This window comes from Bombus pascuorum, chromosome 14 (genome assembly GCF_905332965.1).
Source record: "Bombus pascuorum chromosome 14, iyBomPasc1.1, whole genome shotgun sequence".
NCBI classification, from domain to species: domain Eukaryota; kingdom Metazoa; phylum Arthropoda; class Insecta; order Hymenoptera; family Apidae; genus Bombus; species Bombus pascuorum.
Genome location: NC_083501.1, coordinates 1,040,685 through 1,054,789, shown reverse-complemented (window position 1 = coordinate 1,054,789; position 14,105 = coordinate 1,040,685). Strand labels below are relative to the sequence as shown.

At 38.1% G+C, this 14,105-nt stretch overlaps 1 protein-coding gene across 1 annotated transcript; it reads left to right on the top strand.

Moving 5' to 3' along the window:
- The first annotated feature begins 4,411 nt into the window (after positions 1-4,411).
- On the top strand, positions 4,412-13,302 carry LOC132914182 (insulin-like growth factor I, juvenile form). The gene is made up of 3 exons (XM_060973053.1): positions 4,412-5,431; positions 10,521-10,794; positions 11,753-13,302. The coding sequence occupies exons 1-3, from the start codon at positions 5,091-5,093 to the stop codon at positions 11,846-11,848; spliced, it is 711 nt and encodes a 236-aa protein (XP_060829036.1). The 5' UTR covers positions 4,412-5,090; the 3' UTR covers positions 11,849-13,302.
- The last annotated feature ends 803 nt before the right edge of the window (positions 13,303-14,105 follow it).

The window sequence follows — 14,105 nt, the reverse complement described above, 5'->3', positions numbered from 1 at the left end:
TAAAAATAGTATGAATAAATAAAATGTACATTATTAACGAGATTCTGCTATTTTCGTGCTTTCCAAGTACTATTAAAAAAAATTAACGCCAACGTAGCAAATGTAATAAAAATATCTACTTATCGGTGATAAAATTGACAGACAGACAGGCTGTTTTGAAAGAGCTAAAAAACTTCGCGCACATAATCGTCGACAATCTACATTACCAAAGAAATTATCTGCTCCGGTTCTGAAGATTTCTTCATCAAAAAAATTCCATCGCTACTCAGGAGGTAACAACCCTTCTGATAATTCACCGAAATCTACTATCTTTCCTCTTTAAATCATTCTACGTTTACTTAATTTATAATTCTTGCCAAGTTTAATACGTCTCAACTTAAACCACAAAGTATTTATTAATCTTTTAATATTCTTTGGAATCTTTTAAGGTTCCAAAGAATATTATCCTAGTGAGACATAATCTTTTATTTAAAAAAAAAAAAAAAGAAAGAAGAGAAGAATTATTTAAAGTAAGGAAAAGTGTGAATCATAAATCTTTCAAATCTGTTTTTTTATCACAATCAACATCAAGATTGATCAAGTTCAAGATTGGAAAGTAGAAAATAGAGAAACGTGACAATTTTGCAAGCATTATTTTTCGAATATAAAACATCGATCGGGCGAAATTATAAAACTTACGCAAAGTGAAGTGGATCGTTCTACCTACCAAGTAGTTCAATTATTATTTTCACTGACACGCAACACGCCCCTGACTCTAAAGAAAAAATAAATATTTTTCTATGTCTCGTTTACAATAGTAGGAGATTCTTCTTCTCCGGTTATTTTCTATTACAGCCATAACGAAACTGTACAAAAACTTTCAAAATACCAAAAAAGTGGGGACTCTGATATTTCTAGCGTTAGTTACGATAATACAATATCATTAAAGTTATCGTCGCACAGCCGTTCGAGTAAGTTACTCGACGATCGCGTATCAGTGCCGAGCGATAAGCGCCGACGATAAGAAGGAATGTCCTACGTCGACGAATCAGTTTACAATTATGCAAATCCTTACCTGTTTCCTCGCTAATACGATAGATCGGTATTCTATATGGCATACGATACGTGTCTCACCTTGCTCGTCTCCTTAATCGCTTACGTAGGAATTTGAAGAATTCCTTAACGCGATCACGAGCCAGAGAAAATCACTATCGTACGAGAAAATCATTATCGCTCGAATGCACGAGCTGTGCGAATGCACGTGATGACGGAGGCTTAACTATACCGTACAGTACATTGATACACGTGGCGTATTCTAATCGCAATGGCGCCTGGAGAATCGCGATAATCAATGAACGTACAAAAATAACAACTCTCCAGTGCAACGTATACAATTTGTTCCCATAATCACAGGCAGAAATTACACGTGGCAATTTTTTGCTGCGCTCGAACGATTCGCGCCAAGATGGAAGACACGTCATTGTTTTTGTACATGTTGATACGAGCGGGGAAGTAATTTGGTTTCTTGTAAACTAAGATACGATACTGTAGCGCGTGGTTCTTCTTTACGATAGATTTCCAGATTTTCCTTGGTTATTCGGGATTATTTGATACTTATTGGAAAACGATAAGATTAGATGGGAAAGCTTGTAACGCGAGTTTGGTTTATTCTACGAAAGATTAGGTGAGTTGAATTACAAACGATGTTTACAGCCGATTCCTGCATGATCGTTGATAATTTCTGTTACGCTACGGATATTTATTGTTTGTTCAGTTTCAAGTTCGTCGCTTTGTTTCACTGTATTATGATTTTATTGATTTATACGACGATCTTTAGTTCGTTTGATTTCATTCTGAATTCGATGGTCTTTGTCGTCTTTGAAGATGGTAAAGATCGTAAGAAAGCTTTAATTTTGTATCGTCCGACGCATTTTTGTAATTCAACTCGAACAACACAACCTGATTCTCGATAACATGTTATTCCTTTCATATTCGTATTCCATATATCTTGATTGTGTTGAGAAGTTTCGTATTTTCATATAGAAAAATTATTAATCATGGAAGGATATGAAGACTACATTGGAAAAACATCAGCCCAGTTTCATTTATTTTCGTGTTTTTCTCGTTTAATGACACAAAATGTAGTATTCTGGCGATAGGATAAAGGAAATTGTTGGATAATGTTGATAATATAGGAGTATTCGATGGTATCAAATGTAAAAAATGAAAAATGTAACGTGTAAGTTGTCTGCGTGTAAGTTATTATTCCAGCAACTTCTGCGAAATGAGATTCTTCCGGAACGATTAAGAAAGCAGCTGAAAATATTGCAAGGTCGAAACCATGGGAGCTGTAAAACTGATAGCCTGTACTATTCTGGCTATCCTGTCTGCAATACCAGTAATGCAACAAACATAGAAGTATCGATGTTGCGAAACCCGTTACACGAGTCTGTTTATAAATACAATACCATCCGTTTGCATAACCAGTCGGCAAAGTGATCAGAAATAGACGTACGTCAAAAAAATCATAACTAGAATCCATCCAACGATCAGTTTACTTCCCCAACGTTGCATCCATCTTTCACAGTTGCAACAAAAATTGAAAGACGAGCTTAAAATAAACGAAACAAACGTTCAACTTTTTACTTGAAGAACAAAAAGTTTCCCGGACACGTTTCGATTACACTCTTGAGGTAAACCGACACGAATGCTGACGACCCGTAAGCCGATACCATCTACAATCACGTTCTCGTTATTTTAGATTGTAGGTCTTTACCAATCGACAAAAACCAAAAGAAAGAGAACAAAAATTGTGGAATTGCTGTATCGGCAGAGTATTACATTGCAGCGTAAGTAAACTTGCTTAAATAAAGGAAAATATTAAGTTTAACCGAACTTACTTATATTACAATGCGACATTATTGCGTATGGCGAGAATCATATTCGAGGAAAGTTTATGTAAACCATAAAAATCGCCACCGAAACAGTTGCATATTTTGGTGGATGGAAAGATCTATATAACGAAGATTAAGCGAAAGAAAAATACATAAGGTTACTGTGTAAACGAAGTATTAGCTGGCGCATATCGAAGATTAAACTGGATAAAAGTAAATATTAGAAAATTTTCTTTGGCAAAGATCAAAGGGAAGAAAAATACACAGAACCGTTACACGAACAAAGTCTCGTCGAGACAACTCCATTGAAATTCGAGTAGATCAGATAAACCGAAAAGTAAGACTATTCCTTATTCTCATCTAACGAACAGAAAAACCTGTCGAAAGTTGGATGGAAGGAATCGCGTTCGTAGTGGGACGTCACCTCCTAAATCTCGAGTGGAAACATCGGTCGTTATCTACCCGGCTGTTCGCACCCCCCATACGAGGTTTCTATGAATAGAAACGTCGAACAATCTCTCTGTGGCTGGACGATAATCGGAATTGGTACGATCGTCGGAAAGAAACGAGGGTAGGAGGTCGATCGAGCGTCCCCTGTTTCCCCTCGGCGTGTATCGCGAAAATACGCGGACGTATTTATCGAATTTATCGTACTCGAGACGAAATACAGCGCGATTAACCAAACCGCGACCACCGCCACCCCTTTGTCTTCCACTGACCAAGGAAGAATCACATTCTTTCTAAATTATAACGCATACGAAGACTACAGGAGAAGAAGACGATACGTTTCCTATTTTATCACGTTTCCTACCTTTCTCAGGCAAGTAATCTTGAAATTCGACACATTGTCGATCGATGCCATTATTTGACTTTGGACGATAAAACGTACGAATTTACGTTTTTAATTTACGAGGATAAATACTATTTTTCTAAGATTTCGTTGTATTTCGTGATGTTCGTCTGCGACAAATATCAGACTATCGATGTATGAACAGAATATGAAATACGATAGAGGAATATTGAAACACTAACAAAACTTGGTGGACTCATCGGCTATTTTTCAAAGACAGATCCTAACGGAGCCTGACAATGTATCTTGATTTTCCCTCGTTTAATCGTAGAATGAAACTCGAATCGGTGCATCAACGAACATAAAATATCACGCTCCTTCCCTTAACCTTCGTATCTACTCACGCGTTAACTTTATTCCTTCGTCTCCTGGCACAGATCGTACGTACACGTGTTCCAGGTATCTGATGAAAAATCGAGGATGACCTCGAGGAACTAAAAACACTACAGACGTTCTATGACAGTTCCACGCGAATCAGTGATAAACTTGGTATTTTACGGTCGTAAATTGAATTGGACAACGGACGTAAGAGATAGGCAAGATCACCTGGAGAATATGACTAGGCTAGCACGTTCGGTTCCTCTGTACCGGGCAAAGAAACGTGACAGAGATCGAGCGATCTCGCTCCATCGACCCCTTCTCTCGATCTACTATGAAGCACACACGAGGACGCGTACCACCAGCAGTCCGACGTGACCTCCCCCTTCTCTATGATCGCGTTTGACGCTCCGCCACCTACTCCTCCGCTGATCTTTTCCCCTCCTTCGAGCTGCGCCTCCTTATTGTTCCACTCCTCTAATCCGTGAAATCTAGAACAAGAACCGCGTGGCGAGGCTAGCCGGTACCAGTGGCACCGAGGAACTCGGTACCAACGGAGGTCTCATCTTCGGGAACGAGAACCGCGCTCCCTCTCTTTCTCTTTTTCTCTCTCTTTCTCTCTTTTTCTTCTCTTTTCGTCGTCGTTTACGATACGACCACGTTGAGCACGTTCTCCGATAACGAGCCCCACGATCGGCAAAAGTGCGCGTATAAAACCGATCCTGGTCACCTGGAACACCTAGTCCACCGGTACACCGTGTCAGGAACACATCGTCTCCGTGTCTCCGAAGATTCACGTTTAGGATCTCCGAATCGAGCAACTCTTTGAACATTCGATCGGCCGAAGAATATTTGTCAAAGTTTCGTACAGTTCGAAGAGTGGACGGATCAAAGGCACGTGTCGTGTTTACCAGTGAACGCGATACCTTCCGAGCAGCTTTCGTGAATTAAAGGAACGACGATAATCCGTCACTGTGTCGTTCGACTGGTTACCAGTGGGAATTACACGTAGCTGTCTTCTCGAAGAAGCGAAAGTTGTATCGTTCGCAATGCCACGAAGCGGTTGCCGTGCGAAAACCACCATGTTTGGAAGAAGCAGAGCGAGGACGATAGTCCTGGTCGGCCTGATGTTGCTCACGCTCCTCGACACGGTTAATAGCACTCCTTACAAGAGGTCCTTGCTCAGGCTATGCTCGAAAAGTCTCAGCGACGCTCTGTACCTCGCGTGCAAGGATCGAGGTTACAACGAGCCGTTTTCCTACAGCAGCGAGGATAGTCCTATGGATTCCGTGGGCCCGGGACTCGCGGAGGAGTGTTGCTACCATACGTGCACCTATACCCAGCTGCAACAATATTGCAAGCCGGAGAAGTCCAGTTCCGTGGACGCCGTGTGAGTGGATGTTAGTTTCTCCTGTTTTTCTTTTGGTATTTTTCTACACTCTAAGCTACGAAACTTTGTACACGCTATTTTCCTTGTTGCGCCGCTTCTGCACCATGGTTATTTATTGGCGAGGAAATTCGTTGTTGATCGATCGTTGATCGAGCTTTTCGCGAGTAAATCTTTTATAATTTTTAGAGTTTTAACGGGACGAATTATCAAAGGTTTGATACTCACGAGAGGTTTGGAAGGTTTCATTTTTAGAGACGGTTTTTGACAACTGTGCGTCTTTCTTTCACGCGAAGCTTTCTTCTCAGTCTAGTTTTCCGTCAAGTATTTCACATATAAATCTCATACGCTTTTTTCTTTATTCGTAATTTTACATATGAAAATATGTAAAATTCTAGAAAACGAATCTTTTCGTAGAAAGTGGTAGTAGTTTTTAGTTACGATCTCTTGCTTTTTTCTTTGTTTACGAAGCGTTTGAAACGTTAATCGAACATTTGAAACTTTAATCGCCGCCTACCGCCGCGCAGTTAATTTCCTCCTTCGATCGAATTGAAATTCAATTCAAGAGACGTTTGCAAATCTTCTCGTGGTTTCGTCGATGGATCGACGAAACGAAATTAGAAGATGAACGTTATTCTTGTTGTCGATTATGGTCGCTTACCTCAGACTTTGTTAACCTTTCCAATAACATTATAATTTCCAATAACACCTCGTCTTTGCCTTGAGGACCAATCTTCGCCAGACGTGTTTAAATATTCAACGCGACGATCAATTTCTTTCCTGTCTTGGCCGGAAATCATCGACTTCGCGGGATCTAGCCGATTTAACTGTTAAATTGGCCCGTTCAACGTCTGAATATTCCATTATGCAAAGATTTTTGCAACAACCTCCAACCTTCGACTCGCCTTGGGTTTTTTCCAGTGATTTCGGCTGCAATTATCGGCCATGAGATTAATTTCCCAACGACCTCGTTAACATTCCAAGTTCGAAATAGCTTCTGCGACTCAATTTCTTCTTTTACTTCTGTTATTTATTCGTATATCGTGCTTCAGTTTTATTTCTCTTTCGATGCGCTCGTTTATCAATTTATTAATAACACAAGGAAGTTGTTTTTCGCAAAGATCGTCTTATACAACGAGATGAATTTAAGAGAAAGCAACGTTTAATATTTTTCGATGAAAGTCGACTTTACTTGATAAGCCAGATCAACGTTTCAACTTTATCTTTGAAACATTTAGCTCAGCTGTCGAAATCTCGATCCAGATAGCGTCTATTCAGTTCATCGATCCAATATGAACTCCAATGGTAACTCGTTACCAATATCAACGAATATAATGTATTATTCTTCACTGAAAGTTGTTCCAAATCCTTATAAATTAGCAAAAACTTGAGACAAAAGTGTATTCACTTTCTAATCCAAGTATGACAAATCGAAGCACTCGATCGATTCGCATTATTTAATTTTATTTTAAAGAACCATCCCGGGTCAAAGAATTATCTCGAATCACCAGCAAATATTTTTAAAAATTCGTTTAAAAGATATCCGTTCGATTGCCAATTGAATCTCGATGGATCAAAGCAGTATCCAAGGTAACTCTCTCTCTGCCTCCAAAAGCTCCAACGAATTGTCATCAAGAATTATCATTAAAATTATACTCTTAAGAATTTATTTGACAAAAATCCATAAACGAAACGTGTTAGAGGCACTGAAGGCAGCTCCCGTGGCTCCCAATTCGTATTCCTCGATCACGTCAAAGATTAGAATACACCTTGACGAAAATTTACGCAGAAAAATATTTATTCTGTCACTAGATTAAGATGGACAGATGAGAGCAGCACCCATAGGCAGAATTGGTAGCTCGTAATCGACGTCCCATCAGTTATTGGCTCGAGTACGATGAGAATCGCGAAAAGCACCTATTTAACCGCCTGCCATCGGCGAGCTGTGCTTCCAATCAGCTACTTGTTATTCTTTCGTTCCTCACGATAGAAGGGAATTCATCTCGGTGGACTTTACCACGTCGATAGTAGGTGGCTTCGCAGAGCCGTGGTTATTAGCCGGTCCGGCCGGTTCAATTGTCGCAGAGAAACCGGGAGAGACGAGGACAGAAGGCTCGAGAGCGGCGATTATCAGCCGCTCCATGATAATCTCTGTCGCTTTTCCTAAAGTTCACGGTTGCGTGGAGTGGCCTCAGCCAGGAAGGTTAGTCCGAAGTACTAGGACGATCGAGCGCTATCTCTTTCGTCGCTCGATCTACAGTTTTTTCTCCCGTCTATCTTGTTCCAACGATCGATAAAACAATCTTCTTCTCCTTTTTATTCTCATTCTTTTTCAATATCATCTCCCTCGTACTCTTCTCAGAAGATCTTACGCGCATGCGTGCAGCGTTCAAGCAGTTGGATCATCGGTTTCGCGCCTATTGTTTATCGCAAATGTGACGAGTACACGCGAATCCAGTACTATTTCGAAACGTGAACCGCCGAGGACAATGAGTCGAAATGCAGCTGTCGCCTAGATCAACCCGTTAATCAATCGGGCGGTTGTTAAACCGTCGTTTTTACATTCTTAGTAGTTTGGGTATAATATTCGTAGATCTTCTATCTTAGAACCCGTCGCGTCGTTCCTGTGCAAAGCAAAGTCTATTGTAATTTATATTTGCAAGCTAAAATCCATTTAACTGGTATTAATTTGTTATTCACTTTTAATTCTGTTACGGTACAAGTTCTGCTTGAGAAATTACTCGATGACAGGATTATTAATGGAAACGCAATGTTTTTATCGATATTGTTACGTTGGTTGGGTTCGTTTGTAAAAATTGCAATGAAGTTGCTCGCGTCTTTGGTTATTCGCTAGAGTTGGATTTTTACGTTGAATTTTGTTTGATGGAGTTTAGGACAGCTTGGCGCTGTTTCCATGGCTGAAATTTATTTCATACAGAGTAGTTTAGATAAAATTCTGTCCAATATATTTATTATGTAATTCTATAATTTATTTGAAATTGTTTACCGAGCAACTGGTTTATTCGTTAAATCTGTTAGAGCAATTACTCTTGGTTTCGACGCTCGTAAATCTACGGTTGAACTTTGCAGGGAAAGCTTCGGACAACGAGGTGATACTTTCCGCTGTGATCGAGCGACGTTAGATACTTTACACCAGCTTTAACATTCAATTTCTCACTACTAATTGATAACTATCGCAAACTAACGGACGCGCTAACAATTTCTAGCGAATGTGCGACTTTTTACTTATTATATTATCGTGTTTATGCTTGTGATGTAACACACCATCGCATGACTATTATCATCTATCATTTTAATACGAGAAGAATTTTTTTGTGGTGTATGAATCATATTTTAAGCAAATAAGGAAAAGGAAAAATATGTACGTAAGTTCCAGAAAATGAGAATGTTAAGCCTACAAACGAAATAAATGAATTTGAAAGGTTCGGTATTTTATAAACGAAGCAACGAAAATAAAACGTCTATCGCCGCACGAAGTCATCGATAATTGTTATACTTATCAATTATTAATAATTAAGTATCGATATGTGCCAATCTCAGTGTCTTTCATCACTGGTAACGTATTTACTTACCAGCTTATATCAATAATTACACTAAAAGTTTATCTGAATATGTAAGACATTACGTTACATCACATTACAATTTTCAACTGTTTTATTTTTATATAATACCTATATCTTGCCGTAGTATCTTTTTAACGTAATTCGTTATCAGGCGTGGTTCTTAACCTCTTACATCCATTTCTATTTACTACAAGTTCGAAACGTTTATTTCAAGCTTTATAGGAAATATAAGTTTAATAGTAATTATAATTTATTTTCTCTGTTGGAACTCGAATGCCTATACATTTATGACTGTATTTAAAAGTAGAAAAATTTGTATGATATTCAAAAATACATAGAATATTGCAAGTAAATTACCGGCTATGATATCTAGTCAGAGTCTAGTTCTTTGATTTATCTTTGCAAGAGCGTGAACTTGCATAAGCGCTTGCAGCGTACTCATTAATGCATTGCATTATTGCATTAATGCGTTAATGCATTGATCGCGAGTACATAGAATTTTCTTGGTATTGAATTTCTTGCTTTTTATCGAATTTGATTTCCTGCGGTTTGTGAATAAGATTTAGTATGAAAACTCGATCGTACAATCGCTACGCCAGTGCAACCTGCCTGTCTTTGAGAAAAGATTTTCTTACCTTTCATTTTCCATTCGACTTCATCAACATCTTTTCAAACTTCTGACGAAGAACATTAATCGTAATTAAGAATAACTTCAGTTGACTCCTCGTCAGACATGTACACATTGAAATACGATAATCTCTTCATGAATGATTTCTTACACTCTAACGAGTATACTCTTTGTAAGAAGTAATTACGGAATATAAAAATTCGAAACATCTGAGTACATGAGAATAATCACGGATTTCATGCAACGAGTAATTTATAGTAACTTAACAAACCTCTTTATTCATTAATCAATCATCTGTCAAATATCTCACTGACACTTTTCTATTTCCTCCTTTACAACTACGAGCATCTCGTACTTCATGTATGTCCGGTAGGTTCATTGCTCGAACGAAACAAGGAAGTAAATGATCTTCCGTAGCATCTGCACTTTCTTGTTAATTAACCCTTTCGATATAAAGGATGGTTGTGGTCTTCCTTCGAATCTTTTTCCTTATAGTCGTAGATTTTATACTACACGATATTATTATTATTTTAAGATTTAACGTATATAATGTTGTTCAATGTGAAACGATATAATAATAATATATTTTGATATCTAATTTACGATCTATGACTGATCTGGAATTTAAAGAATATACACGTAATATCGTTTAATAAATTAATAATAAAAAGAAAATATTTCTTCTCAAATACATAGAATGAAAGATTCTTTAAAAGAATCAGATATGGAAAGGCTCGCATGCACATTTTCGTCACAATATTCATCTTGTTCTGCGTTTATTGCGCTTTCGCTTGTAACTTGCAGGCTATGACACGAAACAATTCAAGAAATAACGCCGCCGATTTTCATAATTCTCCACGTTTGTTTCTGACTTTTACAGAAACAACCCGGTCTGGATAGAAAAATACCCGTACCTGTCCACAAGGTCGGCAACCTCGTCGTCGTTGGAAGAGAGATCGAGGTCGGACATCGACTACGTCCACGGTACAATTAAATGTAAAATCCACGGGTCGAAGGGAGCACGAAAGAAGGGGGCTAACATGGACCGTGACGACGACGCCGGCGGCTGCGACAGGAAAAACCCGTTGAGGAGGCATCGCGCCGGCCATTGCGGCTGCAGGCATCGACGACAGAGGCGTCGTCGTCTTGGCAAGGTATTTACCACCATCGCAAACTATCGTTTCCCTTTTTTCTTCGGACAGTTCTATCTGAATTTTTAAATTAATCTGTAGGAAATAGATATTTTCTCTGGATGAATACCGTTCAACGAATCAGCAGATTTACAATAAAATTTCCATACTGTTACAATATTATCGAATTATTACAGAAATGAAACGAGATCCAATAATAAGCAAACAAAGATGATAAGGGATTAGATCAGAGTCTCGCGCTGTGTTTGCATTTATTTCCCAGTCTGACGTTCTTATCTTCAACGTGCAATTTTTATCTTCTAAATTACTTTTCTCAATGATATTTTGCAAACGATACAACATCATTACGATATACCGTATAAATATCACGCGATAGTCTCTCGAGCAATTTTTTTCCCAAATCAATCTTAAGTCCAACAAAGGAGAAAAAACGCGGAAACAAAAAATTAAATTTCTCATCCTTTCGTAAAAATCTTCTCATTACCCAATATATTCTTAAAAAGCACGAATGTCGATAAAAAAATTTACAACTTGATATAAATTTTTATCTTTGCGATGCTGTATCGCAGAATTTATCGAGCGATAGCTTAAAATGTTATCTACTTAATAATTGATATTCAGACAAATTCTCCAATTATAAAAAACTACGAACGTTTGCGATCTAGGATTAAATAACCAGTTGAAAGTAATTTCTACTTACATGACAGTTTGAAATATTAATTAATTAATAGATTGATAATCAAACAAATTGTTGACCATGAAAATAACGAATATTTGTGTTCTAAGATTAAATAATCGGACTCGCAGAGATGTTAAGTAAACAGTTTCGTGCGTTATTTAGTTAATAATCGATAATCAAGCAAATTGCTAATCGTTCGAACTCCAGACGCCTGTATTTTAGAATCGAAGAACGAATTTAAAGGAATTCGTAACTAATGAGAGTTGTTATTTCTGGTTGCAGATGCTAGAGAAGACATCGGGCGTGAAATCGGGTGCGCCATTGAAAAAAGAGGTAGAAACGGAGACGAAAGCAACGACCCGTGAGGCGCCATTTTGAAGCACCTCTTTCATCTTAGCATCGAACTCTCTGTGTTCTAACTTCTTTCCTCCTTCGTTCGTGCACCCGTCGAGACAGTCGAAGAGACCACGAACTCGAAACAATCGTAACAAACAAAGAGAGCTAAACGAGCAAAAGGAAGAAAAGCGCGAGAGGGAACAAAATATCTAAGGAAGATGAGGCCAATGGACAAGAAAGCGTGAGGAAGCTGATCCAAGAGGACAGAGGCGGACGAAAGAGAGCGTGCAATCAGTAAGATGTCTAGTCCCATAAAATAGTGAGAAATTGGTCATTGTATTTTCTGGAGTTGTGAAGGAAGAGATTAGAGACGAGTAAGAGTAAGTCGTTCGATCGTCCTCCCTTCGAATCTACGGCGCGAATGGTCGACTTGGAAATTTGCGATCTAATCTACTCTGCAATTTTTAACATATTAGTCGAGTATTTTACCAAATGGATAAAAAAAACAGGAAAAAGAAATATAAAAGATGGAAAAAAAATGGTCAATTTTCGTGGATTTCTCGTACATGGGCCATCGCATCGCTTGAAAAACGACGCTCGATGTCTCTGGAAGCAGTGCTCGTGACGCGGAGTATCGACAATTCACGAGTAATCGCGGCTGAATCCGAAAAAAATGGAGAAGCTATACGTATGTAATAAATTGGAAAAACCGATCCGGGCCATCAGTCGCGCGCGATCTCCTAGAGAAAGACTTAAATCCAGTGTTGTAACACGTCTAACCTAACCCTATACAATAAGTGTATGTATATATATTTTTTTGCTCGATTTTTTCGTTTTATTTTATTTTATTATTATTATTTTTCTTCGTGTCTTTCTCTCTCTTTTTTTTAACGAGACGCATACACACGCATACATACAAATGTACATACGAGAGATAAGTTTAGTAGGACTCGTTCGCGATTCTTTCTGCTTTTTTTTTTTTTTTTTATTTTGTTTCTCCGTTTCGTTCCTCTCGTTAAGTTGCCGGTCACTTTCAGCTCCCTTGTCGAACAATGATCTCACTAGTATTAGAGCTAAGGAATTCTACATTTAATAAATTAGTGCTGAACGAACTAGTCACTAAGGACGATGGTAAGAAATACCGAGCAACCGAGAGGCAGACGAAATATGCGAGGCGATCGGAATTTTCTCGGAGAACAAAGTCAGAATCGCGATTCCTTTTTGGATGATGAGGTTTAGGTGGAAAATTTCTCGCTTCGTTTTTATTTGCGTGTCTTTTTGAATAGAAAGAAGTCAATCTGGCCTTTAATACCCCTATTGCGTTTAATAAATTTTACGTGATTTAATCGTATCCTTAAATCGATGTATCTTTTTCTTCTGTATGAAATTTTAATGGAGATCTTTCTTTTTTTTTTTTTTTTGGTCTTGTTGATCGAGATAAATTTTTAAGATTTTGACGAATTTCCATTATTATCTAATACGATAGGGGGGTTAAACGAATCAGAGGAATAATGGAATAAGTTTGGTAATAAAACAAATGAAATCTTACAATTTACGTATCCTATGATTATCCTATTCGATTCAATTCACTAACATCATTAACTAGTAAATTATTGCGAATAAGAACATGCAATAGCGCTGTATCTTTCGCAAATCAAAGAATTCACTTCTATAGAGTCGAGCTTAGATTCTGCGTGATTCCGAACCATTCGACAATTTCCAAAATCTCACAATTTAAATACCGTAACACGCAATTACCGCTTAACTTTACGAACGGTAGAACCAATTTTCCAATAAAATTGGTCGGATTGACTTCTGAATAGTTCGAATCGCTTAATACAATTATGTAAAAGAGCAAGAGGAAAGCTCTCTGAATTTTTCAGCCCGAACAGCGTTAATTCTTGTTCTGCATGAAAAGAAGAGAAACCATTCCACAGCATTGGAATTATTTCGAGGCAAAATCGAACGATTTAAAAATTTGTTTAAACTGCCGAGTTTTGCGAAATATCATTGCGCGAATATTGCGTTCCGGAAAGGACGAACTCGATAAGACGAAAGAAGAAAGTGAAAAAGAAATGCAATTGTGTATTGCGAATTGAAACACGACCAAATAGGTATGTAGATATAAATAAACGGATATATCTGCGATAGAAAATAGCCGTGTCGTTTAACAACGTTCAATTTTGCCTCTGTACTGTATAGTGAGATACTCGAGGCACGCTCGAACGGTGCATAATAATTCGAGGGTCGCGAACCACCAGATGTGTTTGACGTCATTCGCCACTAGTTTTCAGTTGTA